General features: G+C 37.5%; 2 protein-coding genes across 2 annotated transcripts; one reads left to right on the top strand and one right to left on the bottom strand.

Moving 5' to 3' along the window:
* Window positions 1-10,550: 10,550 nt before the first annotated feature.
* On the top strand, window positions 10,551-11,441 carry BDCG_03879 (uncharacterized protein; the record flags this gene model as incomplete). Its single annotated transcript, XM_045419548.1, has 2 exons — window positions 10,551-11,013; window positions 11,176-11,441. The coding sequence occupies 2 exons, from the start codon at window positions 10,551-10,553 to the stop codon at window positions 11,439-11,441; spliced, it is 729 nt and encodes a 242-aa protein (XP_045275821.1).
* A 789-nt stretch (window positions 11,442-12,230) lies between these two features.
* On the bottom strand, window positions 12,231-19,723 carry BDCG_03878 (phosphatidylinositol 4-kinase). The gene is made up of 9 exons (XM_045419547.1): window positions 19,209-19,723; window positions 18,937-19,135; window positions 17,237-18,850; window positions 15,966-17,166; window positions 15,401-15,905; window positions 14,967-15,338; window positions 14,639-14,891; window positions 14,075-14,566; window positions 12,231-13,990 (listed from the first exon to the last, which is right to left on the bottom strand). Coding segments are annotated over exons 1-9 (5,958 nt in total). The 5' UTR covers window positions 19,211-19,723; the 3' UTR covers window positions 12,231-12,670.
* Between the last annotated feature and the right edge of the window lie 206 nt (window positions 19,724-19,929).

Below are 19,929 nucleotides of genomic sequence, written 5' to 3'. Positions count from 1 at the left end.
AAACTCAAATCTCATTTTCAGAATCAGAAATGAAATTAACCAGCAGTTCTTTTCTCAGTTGATGACTGATATTGAAGTTTAAAAACCAGTTATAGCTTCAATTGAATCATCATTCTTTGAAAACTCTATCATTCTGACTACAATGCCTGAATTCAGTGCTGAATTCCTTATTCAGAATAAGAATCTCTGAAAGTCAGCAGTAGAATCTTTGTTAAACATAACAATTCTATCTGAAAGAGATGAAAAGTGAGACAAATTCATTCTTCATGATATTCCAGTTGAAATTTTTGATTGTGAAGAAGGAATGCTACTTCTCAAAAATGAATTGAAAGAATACAACTCTATTCAACTGAGAAAGAAGCCTGTATGACTAAATTCAATTGAGTTCAGACAAAGCAGAAGAAATGCCTCTGTTCTAGTATATACAAAAACACTTGAACAGTCAAAGATCTCTGAAGTAAGAGTAGCAGGTTTGAAAATGAGAGTTCATGAATACAAAGACTCAAGGATGAATCTCAAAGCTCAAACACAGTGTTCAAACTGTCAAAGATATGGACACTTTGCAATCTCATGTTTTAGAGACTCAAAATGTGCATTCTGTGCCAGAGATCACAAAACTAGTGAGCATAAATGTGAAACATGCTCAAAAAGAGGTGAAATTTGTCAACATACTCTGCTTAAGTGCTCTAATTGCAAAGAAAAACATGCATCTAGCTCAAAAGAATGTATGTTTGCTTCTAGAACTCAAAAGAACTGGAGAAAAGATGAAGCTCAAAGTCAATCTAGAACTGAAGAGAAGAGTCAAGCCAGTAAACTCACAACTGCAAGCTCAAAAAGAAGAAACTCTCAACTATCTAAGTCTTCAAACTTCAACTCTTCAGCTAAATGTAAATAGAACTTGAATTCTCAAACTCCTGTTAAGATTAGAGAATTGAGAAATGACTCTGATGATAAACTAGATATAATACAAGCAGTTGAGATTCCTACTTTTCAGAACAGTTATAATCTACTATCTGATAATAGTGATTAGATTCTACTCTACTCTCTTTTAGTATGAATATACAACAAAAACAATAAAAAAAGTTTAAAAACTCTTCAAAAATCACATTTATTCAAAATAATGTGAATAGAAACTCAAATTGTATTTATTCTTGTCTTCAAATTGCATTTGAATAAAAAGTTAATTTTATACTGCTTCAGGAGCCGAATTTTGATGCTGAGCAAAAATATATTATTTCTTATTCAAGCTACTACTGCTTTTTACCTCAAAAGTCTGAGATAAAGTCAAGAGTAGTGATCTATGGAAGAAAGAGATCAAGATATCAATTTAATCTAAGATTTGATATCATGTCTGACCCTGATATTCTGGTGGGTGATATTATAGATAAAGAAAATGAGTTTGATACTATACAGCTCATAAATATCTATAATGAAAAGTCATTGAAGAAAAATAACAATATCTGGACAATTGATAGAGAATTTCTGAATATAACTTCATCAAGAAACTCTATAATTGCAGGAGATTTCAATGCACATCATTTCTGATGAAATTCAGAATGCAAGAGAGCAGTGAGAGCTGATAATCTGATTGAATGAACCTTTGAGCATTCAATAGATTTGGTTAATAAGTCTGATCAACAAACATTCTTTAGAAAAGGCATGAAACAGAAGTCTATTATAGATCTAATCTTCATGTCACAAAATCTAATGAAAAGTAGACTTGTAAACTGGTTTATTGATTCAAATGAGATATCAGGATCAGGTCATGAGATTATTCAATTTGATATTGAACTGAGTGAAAAATAAATGAGTGAAAATCCTCTTCTCTCTAATCAGTATAACTTTGAAAAAGCTGATTGAAAAGCAGTTGAAGAAAGCATAAAACTGCTAAAATCTGAAAGACAGAATGAGCTATATTGAAATTCTGGTCAAGATATCTCAAATGAAATGCTTGAGAATAGAGTGAAGCTTATTACATCTATTATTCTAACAAGTGTTAGAGATAATATTTTAAAAAGAAAATCTTCTGAGTATTCAAAACCTTGATGAAATGAGAATATCTCATCTAAAAGAAAAGAATTAGCTACTGCTAGAAGAGATTGAAAAAATGATGTAATATCTGATGAAGAGTTCAAAGCTGTCAGAAATGAATATTTTTCAGATATCAAAAGAGCTAAAACAGACTGCTGGAATAAATTTCTTGAAGAAGCATAAGAGAAGGAAATTTTTAAAGCTTTTAACTATACTAAAACAAGAAGTGTAGCAAAACTTCCAGCCTTAGAATATGAGTTTCAGAATGAATCATATACAGCAAACTCTTTTGAGAAAAAATGTCAAGCTTTCATGAGAATTCTCTTTCAGAACTCATCAGACTCAGATTCAGATTCAGAGAAAGAGAATATATCACTTCTCAACTACATTGATGAAAATGACTGAGAATGGCCTGATCTTACACAAGATGAATTAGAGTCAGCTATCTTCTCAAGTTCTGTTAAAACTGCTGCAGGTCCTGATTCAATTAATCACTTGATTATTCAAAATACATATTTCTACTTAAAGAATGAATATTTTGAGCTCTTTTTCAATCTCTTGAAAAATGAATATCATTCTGAATGCTGGAGAGAAGCCACTGGAGTGATTCTTGTAAAACCTAATAGAAAAACTTCAATTCCTAAGTCATATAGAGTAATATCTCTATTGAACTGTTTAGAAAAGGTTTTAGAAAAGATAATAGCTACTTGACTATCTTTCATAAGCTCTATAGATGATTCTCTTTTATTCAGTGAATAAATGAGAGATAGAAAACAGTGTTCTGCAATTGACACTGTTCTCTCAGTTGTTCATGATATTCAAATAGCAAAGCATGAGGGTCTGGTCTCAACTGCAGTTTTTATTGATATAAAGGGAGCATTTGATCATGTTTCAAAGTCAAAGTTAATTCAGACATTGAAGATATTAAAACTGTCACTTTCTCTAATAAAATGAGTTAACTGTTTTATGTTTAAAAGAATTATACAACTCTTCTTTGATGGAATAAAATAAGACAAGACTGAGATAAAAATAGAAGTATCACAGAAATCTTCAATCTCACTCATTTTATTTGCAATATACACTGCATATCTATTCAAAAATAGAAATATGAGAATAGTGCGATCTCTGAGTTATGTGAATGATATTGATCTAGTCTACAGCTCAAAAACTATCAAAGAGAATTTGAAAGTAATTGAAGAAGCTGCAAAGGAAATCTTTGTTAGAGCAGATATTAATCAAATTCAATTTGATATGAATAAAACTGAGTTAATTCATTTCTTTTCTAGACTCAATGAGAAAGAACTATCTCTAACTCTTTTAAATAGAGAGATTAAACTCAGTGTAAATGTCAAATGATTAGAAGTATGGTTAAACTTCAAGTTGAATTTTAAATATCACATTCAACAAAGAACTGTCAAGGCAGAAAGACTATTGAACAATATAATCAGACTATTAAATACAGAGAGAGGTCTATTCTTCCAGGCTATGAGACAGTTGTATATAGCCTGTATTACATCAGTAGCTGATTATGAAGTTCAAGTTTGATGAAATAATCAAGGGAATTTCACTGAACTCTTTCAAAGTCTGCAAAACAGAGCCTTGAGAAGAATTCTGAAAGCATTCAAATCATCTTCTATTAAAGCAATGGAAATTAAAGCTTTAATTCCTCCTCCTGCTATTAGATTTGAAAAGGCCTGTATGAACTATGCTCTGAGAGTTGTAAAGATGAGCTTAAATCATATAATCAGAGAAAGAGTCTCTTCTTCATTTTCATCAATTAACTCTGGAAATGAACTGGATTGGAATAGATTTCTTGATTGAAATGAAAATAATTCTTCAAAGAAAATGCCTTCTCAACTGTACAGACTATGCTCTCTGATTAAAAATCAATTTTCTTCTTTAAATGTTGAAAAAGTTGATCATGAGAAGTTATCTCTCTGGAGAGAAAAGCTTGAATCTCTTATAGACTTACAAATAAGTGAACTATCAAAAGAGAAAGAATATGAACAGCATTTGAAGAGAATTTCTATAATTAATATAAAAGACTCTATTCTGGTTTATTCAGATGGCTTAAAAAATGAGAACTTGAATAGATTAGGCACAGGCATTGCTTATACTGAAGATAATATTAATTTTATCTCAGATTTCTGAAATCTAGGCTCTGAATGTGAAGTCTTTGATGCTGAACTATTTGTAATAGTGAAAGCTTTCAAACTCATTGAAATAAAATCTTATAAAAGAGGAAATTGTTTGAAAGAGACATGAATATTCTCTGATAGTCAAGCTGCTTTAAAAAGACTTAGAAATAGTCAGATTCATAATGATCAAATGAATCTTGAACTGATCTTAAACTCTGTTTTGAAAATTCAAAAGAGAAGAATATCAAAGCTGATAATTCATCTGCACTGAGTTCCTGCTCACATGAATATTCATGGTAATGAATTGGCTGATTCAGCTGTAAAAAAGGGTGCAGAATTAAGCAGATCTATTCAAAAAATTATGTCCTGATCTTTTATAAAGAGAAAAATAAAAGAATCTTGTTTAGACAAGTGAAATGAAAGCTGGCAGAAACAAAAGAAGAGTATACATTATTCAAGATTTGAAACAAAACCCAAGTGGAAATCTTGTTCAATTAAATGTAAAAAGAAAATATTCTCATCTATAATACAGCTGAAACTAGGACATGGCTATTTCAAATCTTATATACAAAGATTTGATGATAGATTTGACTCAATAGAATGCTCATTCTGCAATACAAATGAGAATTCTGAGCATATTGTAATGCACTGTGCATTATACAATAGTCTCAGAGCCAGATTGAAAGAGAAGTATGATCTAAATCAATTAAATATGAGATTCTTATTCTCAACTGAGACAGGAATTAAATACTTAATAGACTTTCTATCAGAAACTCAAGCAGCTATAAGAAAATAGCTAAATTCAGAATTATCTGAGTATGAAGAGGAGGAAATTAATCAGATATAGTCTGTTAAAACAGCTATATACTCTCTTTTAATAATTTGTTTTGTTATAGTCTCTCTTTACTTTATCTTTTTCTTTATCTTTTTCTTTCAATTTCTTTCTATTCATTTATTTAATGTGTCTATCTTTGAGACTGTGTTGTTTTTCTCTTTTCTTTTGTCATGATATTGTCAAATGGTTTCAAAGTATCAAAAGATGTTAAAACACTGCAATTTGTAAACAGTTTTTGTATTCTGAGCTGGAATTTTCTGATTTTGCATATCTGAAATTGATGAATGTATAATAGTTAACTTTACAGACATAGAAAAAACCCTGAGAACTAAAGTTCTCAGATAGATGTCATAGTCTCTGACTGCATACATCTATAATTGAAGAATAATAATAATAATAATATTAATATACTTCTTTTCAGTAATTCAATCTTATCTCTTTATTTTATCAAGATTATTCATCTACTTCAATCATATCTTTTCAACTACATAACTTATTTCTACAAATTATATCAGAAAGCAAAATATTATATCTGTTTAATTAAAATCTGAAATACTATCTGCTATCTGTCTCTAGACAAGAATTCAGAAATAATTAATTGAAATTTCAATCTCAGAGCTCTCTTTTCTCAGAAACTGTAAATGAGAATTTCACTGATAGTAATTCAGATAATGATGTTTCTGATGAAGAAGCATTGCTATTCTCAGTATATTTATCACTTTTAATATCTTATTATTATAAAAACTAACATTGTCTAAAGACAGAGTCATATAACAAGAATGTCACTGATAATATTAAGTATATAGAGTGACTTTTGAAAGCAGATACTGAGAAGAATATCTCAGAGAATATTCTAAAAAATATCTCAGAAAATAATAATGAAGAAAATTCTGATAAGTCAGTCACTGAAGATATTACTATAAAAGATACTACTATTGAAAATATTACTACTGCTTCTCATTCTACTGATGAATTTATTAATTTTAATTCAGTAATTGATATAGCTTATAAATACAGTAACTTTGAAATGAATTTATTTATTTTAGCAATGAGACTCTGAGCTGAAGAGTTAGATATTTTCTGAAAAAACTATCAATTACTGCTACAAATTCTGTATTTATTAAAGAATATATTACTAATAAGTCTACTCTCTGAAAATCTATTAACTTTGAAAAAGTAATGCAGAGCACAATTTCTGATTTTATCAGTTAAGAAAATATCAATTTCAATAGTATTATTAATATAAATACTAACTCTGAGTTCTGCTCAGAAAAATCTCACTGTATTCTTTATAAAATCACTCTACTTTTAAAATTCAATTTCATTAATATCTGCTCTTCTCAAATTCTCAAATTTCTGATAATAGATGTATATAGAAATGACAGAACTTATTAATAATCTCACTAAGTTATAGTAATCTCACAGTTGAGAGAGCTCTATCAAATATTATTTCAGTAACTTTATATAATATTCATTAATAAATAAATCTCTTTTTTCTTCTGATTTTATTCAGTATTAGTGTGAAAATCTCAAATACTACTGTAAATTAAGATTGAATGATATATCTTATATTAAAAGAGTGCATTTTGTCAGATATATTCACTGATATTTAGATATAAGAATGAGATCTCATATAATAGTTCTAAAAGTTTAAGAAGTCATTCATTATACTTCTTAGATAGTATAAAAATTATCATTCTTAAATCTGTTATTTATCTCATTTGAATTAATCATAATAAAAGATGAGATAAAATATATCTCAATTATTCAGATTCTGAATTAACTTGATATTTATATAAATATAATATTTGAATCAGATTTCAATTTATTAGTGAAATATAAAAGTAAAGATCAGTATTTTCTTCACTGAGTTATAAGAATCAAGACTGAAGCTATTGAGATATAATTATATTATAAATCTTTATTAATTCAGACTGAGTTGAAAATTGCTGTATATAAATAAGATATTTTAAAAAGTATATTTTACTCTGATATACAAGTTATTTCTCTATCATATTAATTATTCATTGATGAATTTAATTTATATCAGAATATATACTAAAGCTTAATGAATTTTTATATAATTTCTACACTAAGTACTGTTAAGTATTTAAAGTGAAATAATATTTTTACTCTAATCTTTGATTCTTATAGTATTAATTTCTCTGATACTATTATTATATTATTGTATAACTTATCTATATTAAATTATAAGAGAATTATAATAAATATTAGTAAAGAAAAGATGAGAGTGATTGTATTTTATATAGTATTTTTTAAAGATATATCACAGTAAAATAGCAATACAGAGATCAAAGAATTAACTATAAGAAGATCTTACTAAAGCTGTTTTATTAATAATAAGAATCAGTTAAATTTAAACTATAATTTATATAATAATAGCTAATTTCATTATTATATATAGTATCTTTAGACTAAACTAGATGATCTGCTGAATCTTACATATAGAGATTAAATATGTCAAGAGCAGAGTATAACAGCACAGATAGTATCTCTTTTTTAAATATACTTAAGTTTGAATTTAATCTTATTTTTCTCTTCAGATTCATATTATAGTGAGTTTACTGAAATATTAGAGATTTTATACTTATTACTGATCTGTTCTATTCTGTTACTATATAATTAGTAAGAATACTTTTAAATATTATAGATATTTCTCTTTTCTCACAGTTAAAATTATTTACAGTTATTAATTACTCATTTTAAGAAATATCAGCTTTAAGAATATACTCAAGCTTTAATTATTATATCTCTTATCTTACAGTGTAAGCTCAGAGAGAGATAACTCAGTTCAGTAATTAAGTAGATTATTTCTACAGCATTTTCAGTATAAAGTTAAAATTAATTATCTATTAATCTTATTATTCAGATATATACAGTTATTATAAGAAATAATAATCTATTAATATCTCAATCTCTGAGAGAAAATGATTCTGAAGTAATCTATTAAATCATACTTATAACTCACTGATAGTTATAGTTTCTTATTAAAGCTGCAGTGAGAGTAATAGTAATATTTGAATTATTCTAAATTAATTCAGTTATTAGTTATCAATTATTCTCTACTTTAACTATAAGTATAGTTACTATATATATCAGCAGTGATAATTTTATTAAAAAAGCAAAGCTTATATAATATATAAAGAGTCAGCTGAATGTATATATTAACTTATATTATATTAAGCTGATTAAAGAATATACTGTATCTAATAATTATAATATTCTGATAGAAGAGAATAAGTATTAAAACTATAAAAATTTAGTGTAGTAAATAAATTATTAAGATATAAAAAAGATACTACTCTTATAGAAGAGTTTTCAGTAAATCTTATAATTAATATTAAGAGATTTCTTTAACAGCTCTGATATATATCTGATATAAAAAATTCAGAATTTATATATATATTATTCAGTACTTTTTAATAATTTACTAAGAATAAATAAAGAAGTTAAAGATAAGAATAATAATTTACTAAACTACTCTATTAAGTTAATATTAATAAAAGATTATATTACTCTGAAGATTTTTAATTATCTATTATTAAATAAAATATTAGAGAAAGTTAATATATAATTTATAAATCTCTTTAAGCTTGAATTATTTTATTTATTTCTTAATAATCTGTAAGAATTCTATAATACTGATTAAAATAAGTTCTCAGTTTTAAAACTAAATTACTATCTGATTCTTTTCTATAATAAGTTAATATTTTCAGTTCAGTATATCTCTTTAACTAATCAATTAATCAGTTATTAACTTATTAATATATAAATCAGAAAGTGCATTTACTGAATCTCTCTTATAAAGAAGAATATTCTTTAATATTAAAGAGCTAATTTTAATTAGATTATAACTATTTTTATTCATGAAATAAAGAGAATTAAGCAGATTTTCTTTATACTTATTTCTTTATATTATATTAGACAGAATTATCTGCTGAATCTACTGATTTTATAAGAGAATTTTAATAATTATACTATTATCAGGCTTTCAGCAGTTCAAAAGACAGTATTATATAATATTTTAATACTGAATACTGATGAAAATGATGATTATTTAGTATATAAATCTCAGACAATAAGATATTTATATTACACTTGAGATATCTTATTTCTTTAGATAGTAATTTAATTTATATAAAGTAGTTAACTAGTCTAAATAGTATATAAGTATTGATTTCACTGATAGAATAGTATATCATGACTCACAGTATCTCAGTAGTATCTTGATAATAGCATTCACTGATTATATAATGACTGAGTCATTCTCTGATGATGTCAAGAAGTTCTATGCTGTTTCAACACCATCTTGACATTTAATATTCAGTGATGTGTCACTGAATATAATGATGGAACATGTGTTACAATCAGCGACACGTGACACAGGTGGAATGGTGGATCCACGGTGTAATCACCGTAAATTAACCAACCCTACGTTCTTCCCGTATGGATCATGTTCTTGTAGATAGATCTATCAATACAACCTTCAACTATGCTACAATAACTACCATATGTAATATAAATGTAGCTAGCTCCTCCCACACGAATACAACAGATTAACCATCCCACAGTATGTTGGGGGTCCCGGGCTGATCGGCCCTTTCTACCAGCGCTGGTGGTGATTGAGCTCTTTTGCCCCAGTAGCGTACAGTGTAAGGACTGTTTCATAACGTAACGTAACAGGCATCACAATACCATAGTTTCCGCAAACCTCAGTCTCAACTCAACAGCCTCAACATCGCCAACCTCATCTTCAATCTTTGGGGCTTCATTCAAACTTCCTTTTCCACTTTCATCAATATCATCTTCTATCTCTTATTATCTTATCTCTTCTACTTACTCAGCCCTTTTTCCACTTCTAAATCCACTTTCCCTTGCCAGTCCAGTACTCCTCTCTCTGCTCTCTGCTCTCTATTTCTCTTGTGCCCCGCACATAATCCCCCCACCACCCTTACACAGCTCTTTAAGTTCGGGTTTTCAGCCATTCCACCATAGCCCGGGAGCTTAGAGCTAGCTACTTTCCTTGACCCCGCTGCGCTGCCCTCTCCTCTGCTGCCCACTACTGTCTGGTCTGTCCCTTATCTATTGCCCTCTCTTGGCGGACTGCGGACTGTGGACTGCGGACTCGGGCTATCATTCTACGTAACGGCCTTTGGTGTTACGGCCTATTTGTTGCCTTGCCACCTCATTCCTTGTCCAAATAACTCCCTTCCTCCAGGCCTCCAGACCTCGCAGTCCTTTCTATTACTCACCTTTTTTCCTTGTGATATTTCATCGTGCTTTTGTCACCTCATGCCCAGTGGTGACATACACCACTTAAGTCATGTAATTGGTCTCCGGCATCTTTGCCTCGAGCACACTTCTTAAGCTTTCTGAATTGGCTTCGCTGTTTATTTGTCCTCTTCCGCTTACCTCCCCTCAATCAAGGGAGTTGATCCAACCGTCGGGCGCTTTGTTTTCTCTCTACGCCTTCCTTACCGTGGATTGAGCCCTTTCCTGTTTTAATTGATCGTCTCCCTTCTGCCATGTCCCAAAACCCTTCGAATTCTACCTCTTCCGGCCCTTCCGCTCGGCCTCGGGGTCGTCGTGCCTCCGTTGCCTCTGCTGCATCCTTCTCAGAGCTTTTTGCAAGACCCGGCAACGCAGGCCTTCCACAACCACCGCCAACCGCTGCCGTAAATATTCCCGGCTCAATCATGTCATCTGCAAGTGCTCAGGCACAGCAACGCCGCCGCATGTCGATTACCACGCTAGGCCTCTCGGGGTCTCCAACTCAACAATCATCTCCCTTTGGAAGTGCCCCTGCGGGTATGCGTCGTGGGAGTATCTCGAGCTCCGTGATATCCGGTTCGCCTACACGGGAAGACTCTGTGCTAGAAGAGAACGGAAATGACACCCCGATAACCTCGCCTACATCCCCATTTCCCCGTCGTGTCTCGTTTGGAGCTCAGGCATTCCGCGATCGCGTTGGGAGTGCAAGTGCAAATGGTAGACACCCATCCGGAATTTCTGCGGTGGCAGAACAGCGAGCTCCGTCCACCGCCAGCAGCACATCCTCCACGGGCAGTGCTGGTATTTCGGTTGCTGCAAGTACGCATAAAACAATTCCCCAGAACAATAGATCTAACCCCTCTTCTTGGCGCCCTATAGGCGAAGGCTTTAATTGGCCAGAAGCCCTCCGGACACGCGCGGAGCGCGCTCCTTCGTTTGGAAGCTTCCCTCCGACGTCTCCCACTGCTGGTTCCCATGGATCGCCACCTTCGTCTACTCCACATTCCAAGCATCACCAGCGAGCAGCTTCCATTGCAGCAATGGAACAACCCATTCAAGATATTCGTGATACCCACAAGCGGCAACAGAAACAACAACAGCGAAAGCCAAGCCAATACCGATTACTTCCAGGAGAAGATACTTAGGGGTGACTTTATGGACTAAGGTCTGCTTTGCCTTCTTTCTATTTTATTTTTGTTTTATAATTTTTTATTATTTTTATTATACGAATACACCCTTCTCTATCTGTTGTGTTTTCTATAGCCACTTTTTTCGTTTGGCCCGCCAGACCCAGGAATGAAGCGAGTGAATGGAGACGAGAATCAGAGCGAAGGGGATAAACCCTTCTTTTGGGGAATGCTGCCACCCGTGTCGAGGTTCCTTACGCGACATGTCTTATTTCCTCAATTATCTCTTCTCCAGATAATAATAAAATAGCACTATTTGGACTGGTCAAAAACCCTAACGCCCCTTCACTGTTATCCAAGTCTGTCCTCAAAACCTTCCAAAAATCCATCACTAGCTATCCTCTATGACAATTCATCGCCTCGTCTTGATTTCTTGTCTCTAACTGCGTTGGCCAGTTCCAAGACTTAGTTAGGGCTGAGAGACCTGCCCGGTTTACTAGTACTATTGGCGTAAACATAAAATCCGGCAGGGCTGTCTCTCCAATTTTGCTATTGCATTTCTTTGGGGCGCATCGGTTTCTGTCGAGATTTATCTTCTTCTATGCGTTCCTCCCAACTCTTTTTTTTGTGGCTATCTATTTCACAAGGCGGGACTGAATTGTAGCTTTTGTCTGGACCGGATTTATGACGGCGCAGTGGTTGATTCTTACGTACCTTACTTATTTCTTCCCTCTTCGAAATGCATCTTCCGCTATCTCTAAGACTACGTTTTCGCCATTTCACTAGTTATATTTTCTATTTTGCCCTTTTTATTTCCTACGAAGAAATCAAATAAATATGAATGTATATATATATTACTACCTGTAGCTAGGTGTAGAACACGACATCAATCCACCTTGGTGTGGGGACATTCTATCCGATCACAGATGTATAGAACAGATTGGCCCAAACTTCATTGAAGTAAATGTACAAGGGAATCCCCATTTGATGAAGCGATGATTTTAGTCTATGATAATAGAAAGCAAAGGAGAACCGAACCCCTTGGAAGGAAAACGAGGGTTATTAAATTTGACTAGCTAGCTGAGGTACTTTCAAGAGAGGGAGAATAAAAAACGAAACAAACCAAAATATGCAGCAAGTGAAGTTGGACTTAGCCGCTTGTCAACGAAAGAAATAGGGCAGAGAGAAAACACGTTGATTGTGGGAATCGTCAGAAAAATCCCACGTTACTCGGAGAGAACAAAGTTTTAATAAGGGATATTGTTTGTCAGCATCTGGAACTGATCATAGCCTTTCGTCGACACGCTCATGTAGCTCTTCTTCACGAGTTCTCGCATGTGTTCGGCAGCCTCGCGCTCAGTCTTTTCAAGGACAAATCTGTCGCGGAAGTTTTTCAGCGTGTCAGGCTTAAAGCACGGCAGCCCGCTGTCAAGCATCAGCGTGACAATGTGTGATAGCTTGGTTGCAAACGGTCTGGAAGCAAGGAAGGCTTTAACGACAAGTGACTCGAACCAACGGTATGACTGCGAATTCATTGGGTTGTGACCACCAAGAGAAATCCCACCGCTATCGCCGCTCGTTGACGACGAACCACCCGAGCTGCTCTGCCCTCCCATTACGGCCACCATTTCAGAGGTGAGCTTGAAAGGCGCGCGCTCGAATCGAACACCACCTGGTGCTATGTCGAAACAAAAGCCGAAATCGATGTGGATGATATGGCCAGCGTCATCGATCATAATGTTTCCGTTATGGCGGTCTTTGAATTGGAGAAGGTAGGATATGACAGAGTAGGCAGCCATGCTCTTGACGAAGTTGCTTCTTGCCTCTTGGAAGCGGGTAGATTGTTCACCGCCATACTTGGAAACGAAGTAATCGTAGAGGCCATTGACGGCTTCGCGACCAAGCATGTCTCGTGAAATAGAGTTAGGGAGCACATCAATTACACCACAACCTGGTGCTGTGGCCGTGACGCGATATGGGTATACAAACACGTCCAAGCCAACACCCATGAAAATACTCCGGAAAGCTGCGATCATTTGCAGCGCCAGTACGTCCTGGCGGCAATCGTCGCCTACCTTAAAGATGGCTGACTGCCAGACCTCGTACGTTGATTGAGATTCTTGGGCATCAGCAGTCTGCAGCACCGAGTCATCAACACTTGCTTGGCGCTGTGAGGCATCTGCCTTAACCTCTAGCATCATAGGACCATTCCCATTGCCATTTTCCTCCACCTTTTTGGTCTTTCTAATCCGGAATGTCGCCATGAACGGAGCCTTTGCGTGACTCTGTAAGGGCTTTCCAGATTTTCGATCAATCCCGATCACTTCTCCGTCTGGATTACTTGGAAGATACACCCCAACTTCTAATTTGACCTGACGCAGTTCCTCCTCAATTTTCTGCTTCTTCTCTGGCTTGCTTCGTTTAATGTAAGGTCGTAGTTTTCCAGAGATGCCTGTGATTTCATTGAAGAAAGAGAATTCTCTCTCGTAGAAGGCACGATCTTCCTCGGAGAAGTGACCGATAAGCTTGTCAAGGAATTGGTCCAGGACAGGTTTGATAGGATCAGGCTGTGAAAGGTCGCGAAAGTTAGCTCAAGTTTGACTTTTGATTTCAGGACAGGGAGAAAACCAGAATGGGGAGAGTATCCATACAATCTGAGAATCTTCATCCTTGTAAGCATTCGCTTTCATGTTCCAGATAACCTGATGGGCAAAAAGCTGTGATAGCTGTGCAGTCTCGAAGATGTACCGCTCAACATAGCCTAAGGCATCATATCGCAGGGCTTGGACAAGCTGTGGGATGTAGGAAAAGCTCACCTCCACAGGATGGCTTTCCAGTGATCTCACGGCATACTGTAGGATAAATGGGTGGTTTCCATAAACTGGTAAGAAATATGTTGACGCTTCAATAGGGTTTACGGGAGCCCAGAAAAGAAGATACTTGAGTTGAAACGACACATCAGGAGGTAGCTCGGATCCAAGGAGTATATTCAGGCTATCGGGATCGCCAATGGCCTTCTCTGGAAAGTTGAGCAACAGCCAGCGCGCGTCGCTTCTAAGCTTTGGCGAGGGGAACCGGTTTGCGAGTTGTAGGGCTAATCCATGGTTTTCTGCCCATGCTAGCCTCATCAGGGACGAAATAATCTGCAAATCAGGGTTAGATAGAACTTGATTATGGAACATGGAAGGGACGGTTCATTGCAGCGGGCAGCAGACCTCGGGATCGACCTTATTCCCTGAGCTTGAAATATAATTCCGTCTCTCATGCTCCAATGGGAAAAGCCATACTCGTAGTCGGAATCGCTCGTTTTCAATAAGTAGCCGGACTAATTCTTGTTTGGCTTGGAGGGATTTCCTCGCGGCGGATGCCCCTGTGGCTATACGGGATGTGCTTTCAAGATGCGACTCAATATCCTGAAGAACCTTGTCTTCAGCCTTCATCTGTAGGCGGTTACCGCCTAGGGACCACCTTGAAAGGGGGAAAAAAGCAAATTAGCGACACATCCTAAATCAAATACTTGATTATTTATAGATAAATACCTACCTAGGCGGATGGCTGAACCAGCTCAAAGCAGCAGAAAGGATTTGATCCTTCAATTTCCATAAAGCAATTTTCGTTTGCGACGTACAATATCGGAGAACCTTTAAGCCAAACAAGACGATGTGGAAATGAATTTCACGCGCAAGTGGGTGGCCGGTGGTATTTTGTAGTTCAACCAAAGTGACTCCTACAAGACGACTAAATATGCGTTGGGTGTGGACACTACCAAGTCTAGTGGCATTAAAGTGGCTTTCGAAGAACTGAAGGATACGAAAGTGTGGCGATATGATATTCTGCGCTTTCCGCTGGCGTTTGAGGACTATGGATTTATCCGATGGAGAAAACTCCGTTTTGGTCATGAATGGGTCAACGAATCTAAATGAATTGAATAATGAGGTTAGTGAAGCAAAGGCGCATGAAGTTTTATTTTCACGTACTTGAAATTAGGGTTGAAGATCCCCAACTTCCTCTGAATGGTCCGCTCCCACGCTTGTGCAACTTCCGTCAGTATCCTTGACTCGGTTTGTGGATTCTCATGGATCGCGCCCAGCCATAAAGAAATGCCCATTTTGATCGACTCTCTTGTAAACATCTGGAATGGGATATTAACGAGGTGTGAGATGATAATGGTTTGCGATTCGCTAGCGCTACAGATCAGCGCAGTAGCTTTGCGAAGAAGATTCCGGCACTGCTCTAGCATGACGGGTTGGCCGTTAGATATTCGGGATTCCAACTCGACGAGCATTGACAGCGTGTCCTGAATGGTATCTAGGTGTGTCGAAGCGGTCGAATCGTCTCTAGAAATTTGGTTAAGGGGGAGTGCCCATCCCTGATAGTGTAAACTTGGTGCCTCGGAATAGCGATACTCCTGGCGGGTTGTATACTGAGCAATAAAATCGGAAGCCACGTTTACGATCGAATTTTCATTACCCTCGATGGAGCCTAAGGAGCCCGTTATTAGTATGTTCAGGGTGTTGTGGAGAATTCACACATTTAATTTACCTAATCTTTGATCACTGGATGGAATAGCAGAACCCATTTCCAAGGCGAATGAACGGCCGATAGAGATATGGCCATAGGCGCCGTCGTCCTCGTAATCCGAAAGGTAGGTTTGGAGCAAGCCCTTAACATCCAACGGCGCAATATTCATGACTGTCGATACCCATGTTTGTGCCAATCTATAAAAAGTGGTGAAAGTGAGCCTCCTAAAGTCGTAGTTATCTGATAACTCGACCTTAACGACGCCCCTCGTGGAGGTGAAAGTAGATTTCCACTCGAACTCGTCGAGTTCCTCGTCTAAGCACGATGACCACATGATAGTCAATAGATCCAAAAGGACAAAAAGAGATCGTTTTTGGCACAGAGAAGAGGGGCATTGATTGATTATTTTGCTGGCAGTGGCTGCAGCAACCTGCTGTATTTTTTCGATTCGATGGCAACAGGCCATAAGTGTGTCTGCCAGCTGCCCAGAAATATGCGCGGCTGAGAATTTTGCAGATCCAGATAGAGCTTTTTCAAGGTAGATTGACACAACTTTGTCTGCAATAGCGTTCATGCAACTGCCGACATCCGTACTGTTAAGGGCAGGGTCGAGGAAATAAGTTAGAACTTTGGTGCAGTCCCCAGATGCAGCCCGCAGGCTCTCAATCAGTAAAGTGGCGTTCAAAAAGACTGTTTTCGGATAGCTCAACCGCCTGATATCGTATTCCAGATGTGGAACCTCCAAGGCGAGGCTCTTTCGTTGATCTGCAGCGTGGTTCTGGGTTGCTCCTCGTCTCAGCACAGTGTTCAACTCAATATCGCTCTCCAGCAGCTCAGCGCGATTTTCCGCAACTAGCGGAGGGGAGTGAATTGCAAGGATGCGGAGTTCCTGGTAATATTGTCGAGTAACTTCTGAACGCAGCGAAATGCCATGGGCCGCAATATTAAACCACACATCACGAAGCAGGGAGGGTATATCATGCTCCCCCCCACCGACAAGAGCATCCCAGTTGGATTGACTTCTTGAAAATGGGATAGCAAGTGGTTTGATCAAAGGGACGATTTCTTCTGCAGATAACTCCACGACCTTCTGGCGGTCCTTCTCTCTGTCAGCCACATCGCCTTTATTAACAATACTTTCGAGGAGATAGACTAGATACACTCGATAATGGAATGATTGTCGATCCATATTTCCTGCTAGATGGTTTCTCGCCTTATGGACCTATAATGTGAAGTTAGGTTGCGTTTATCCACCTAAACCCGGGGTTTAGGCCGAGGGGAAGACCACGTACCGCATCAAGGATGAGGGCATTCCCTTGGACAAGGGCTTCGCTGTAAATACGGGAATAGAATTTGAGAAGCACTTGAAATTCTGCCTCGTCACTATGGAGGGCTAGCGCAGCGGTTTCTTCGATGATACAGGCGTTGACGACTGCGTTTATTTTCCCGATCTTCTGTAACAGCATCGACTGGGCCAATGCCACAATTTTACTATCGCCGCAGCTTGTAGAGATCGTGACTATTGCATGTACCACGTTTCGGTAGGTAATTGCTGTTTCGGCATCCTCATCGAACGTGAGAGATATGACACTACCGTTCGCAGTTTGAGGATACGGTGGAGCCAAGCCTCGAGTATGAGAACCTATCCCATTGGCAGTAGTTTGGTGTGATTTGTCTGTAGCTGGTGGGCCAGCACTAAGAACGTTCCCTAAGGTGTACAGCATACCAATGATGGTGTCCTGTGAGAGAAGACGAAGGGTATCAGCCAAGCAACGGGCGGCGGTTACTACGGTGGCGCCGCTTTGTCCGTTATGCACGATGAATTTGAGGAAACAGCGGGTTGTATTTAAAGTCATGGTAGAAAATAGCTTTGCTAAGATTGCTAGGGATTTGAGGGCCACTTCTGCGAGCTCCTGATCGGCCATTTGATCGGGATTGAGCAGCGTATCTTCTAGCCATGAAAGAAGAAGGTCAGGGTCGGCCGAGTCTTCATCCAGAATGACGCAATTGAGGAAGCTGACTATAGCAATTAATTTCACAGAGAATGCTAGCCGTTGCTGCCATGCCGAGCCGAGTTGTAGATAATCAGATCCATCCTCGAGTTGTTGCATCTGCTCGGCGATTATTTCTGCGAAGGGATTGACTAGGATGAGTTTGTCATCGCGGTCCTGTTCGGTTAGTGGAATGCCGTTCAGATACTGATCCAGGAGAGCGCTGTCGGAAATACTTCGACCATCAGCACCAGCAGGCGATGTTGAAGCCTTAATAAACCGCATAAAGCCCCGTTGTAGCAGCATTGCGCCAAGTGGGCGCCCTTCGGACGCATAGCGGCGAGCATATCGTCGCCAACCCAGCAAAATGTGATTGGAGGATTCAGAGCTACGGAGCATAGAAGAGACAGTCTCAACAGTGATCAAAAACTGCTCTGAAAGAATCAGCCGCAACCGATTGGCGACCTGGAGTCGTTCTGCCGGTGTCCAAAAGCTGGCATGAACAGAAGCGGCTTCTAAGAACCCCACAAGGGATAGCGTAATCGATGCCACATCCACGACAGCCTGCAAATCTCCCAGCTCCTTTTCGCCATTCGCGTGGTTCCGCAGAGCGGGGAGGGACTTTGCAGCATGGAGGCAATTTTCGAGGTAGGAGGTGAGACCCTGGAGGATATCGTCCCGGTGACGCGGAATTCGGGAGCCAAGCGATAACAGGGATAGAGTGAGATTACATGTCAAGGCTTCCCATGGAGACGGTTTGATGCTATAGAGGAACGGAGATGGGTAAAGTAGGAGGAGATGAGAATGGGGGAGATATCCAGCCAGTTGGGAGACCAATTTCGCGGCATGTTTAGGAGACGACAACTTGGAGGCCGCTCTACAAAGCGCCAAAAGGGCATCCAATTCCCGAATGGTCTTGTAATCAGTCAGGTTAGATAAGAGTTTTCGTAACATTATACACGTATATAGCCCAACAGAGGGGGAGGATAAAGCTAGCATACCAGGGGCGAAGGGGGAGTACTGCAGCCTTTAGAAACACCGTCGAGATATCCGCCTGAGATCAACTTAGGGCGATGGCAGGCCCTCCCCAGGCGATCAACGTCTGATACGATGCCGCCGTCACTCTCCGGGCAGCTCGTGGCCAAGTCCGCAAGCTTGTCGAAGGCAGCTCGCCTTAGACAGAAAGGTCGAGACAGAGACCTAAAAGTGGCCCAAAACAAAGTAAGCGGGTGATTTGGCATCCAAACCAAAAGGATCGGAAAGGGAAACATACATGCTCAAAGGACTACCTGCTGAAGAGCCCGCAGGAGATTAGAAACGGAGCGGAGGAAACATTGTTGGATTGTGGTTGTGGCGAAAAGAGAGGAGAAGTAACAATTAATTATTATTAGTTCTCCGCAAACAATGTACGGAGTAGTTAGTTAAAATAACTACATAACGGGGAACTACAAGTGTCAACATTACAAAACCTACGTTAAATATGAGAAGTATTTATTTACTCAACATGTGCTCTCGGTTTGTCGAATGAAATATATATGGCTAAAGGTTATTAATTTGTTGCAAGCTGTTTGAGAAACCATTATATTATTCCAAGGGCCGCACTTCGCTGTAAATAACTACTTTATTTTATTTTTTGATCCTCAGGAACCGAACACAAGCCACCAGTCCTCCTTCAGCCATTAGATATAATAGTATTTAGTAGTTACGCCTACCAAGGCTGACCTTGCAGCTTGCCCAACCAACTAAACTTATTTAAATAACGAACTATTTAAGTCTAAGTTAGTTATTGTGGCGGACATATTACTTGCGAAAACAGAATTTTCCCAGCCCCCCCTGAAAATTAGTAGCAAAACACCACCAAAAAATCAAAATATCCGCGTTTCTCTAGAATCATTCAATATCATCCAATACACATCTTTTTCAATCAAATATCATCCAAATACACGTCTTTCTTACCTTTATCATCAATATGCCACCTCAACTCTGTGATTTCA

The sequence above is a fragment of the Blastomyces dermatitidis genome, assembly GCF_000003525.1.
Source record: "Blastomyces dermatitidis ER-3 genomic scaffold supercont1.3, whole genome shotgun sequence".
NCBI classification, from domain to species: Eukaryota; Fungi; Ascomycota; class Eurotiomycetes; order Onygenales; family Ajellomycetaceae; genus Blastomyces; species Blastomyces dermatitidis.
Note: the sequence above shows the minus strand (reverse complement) of the source record. Positions and strands in the feature narration are given on the sequence as shown.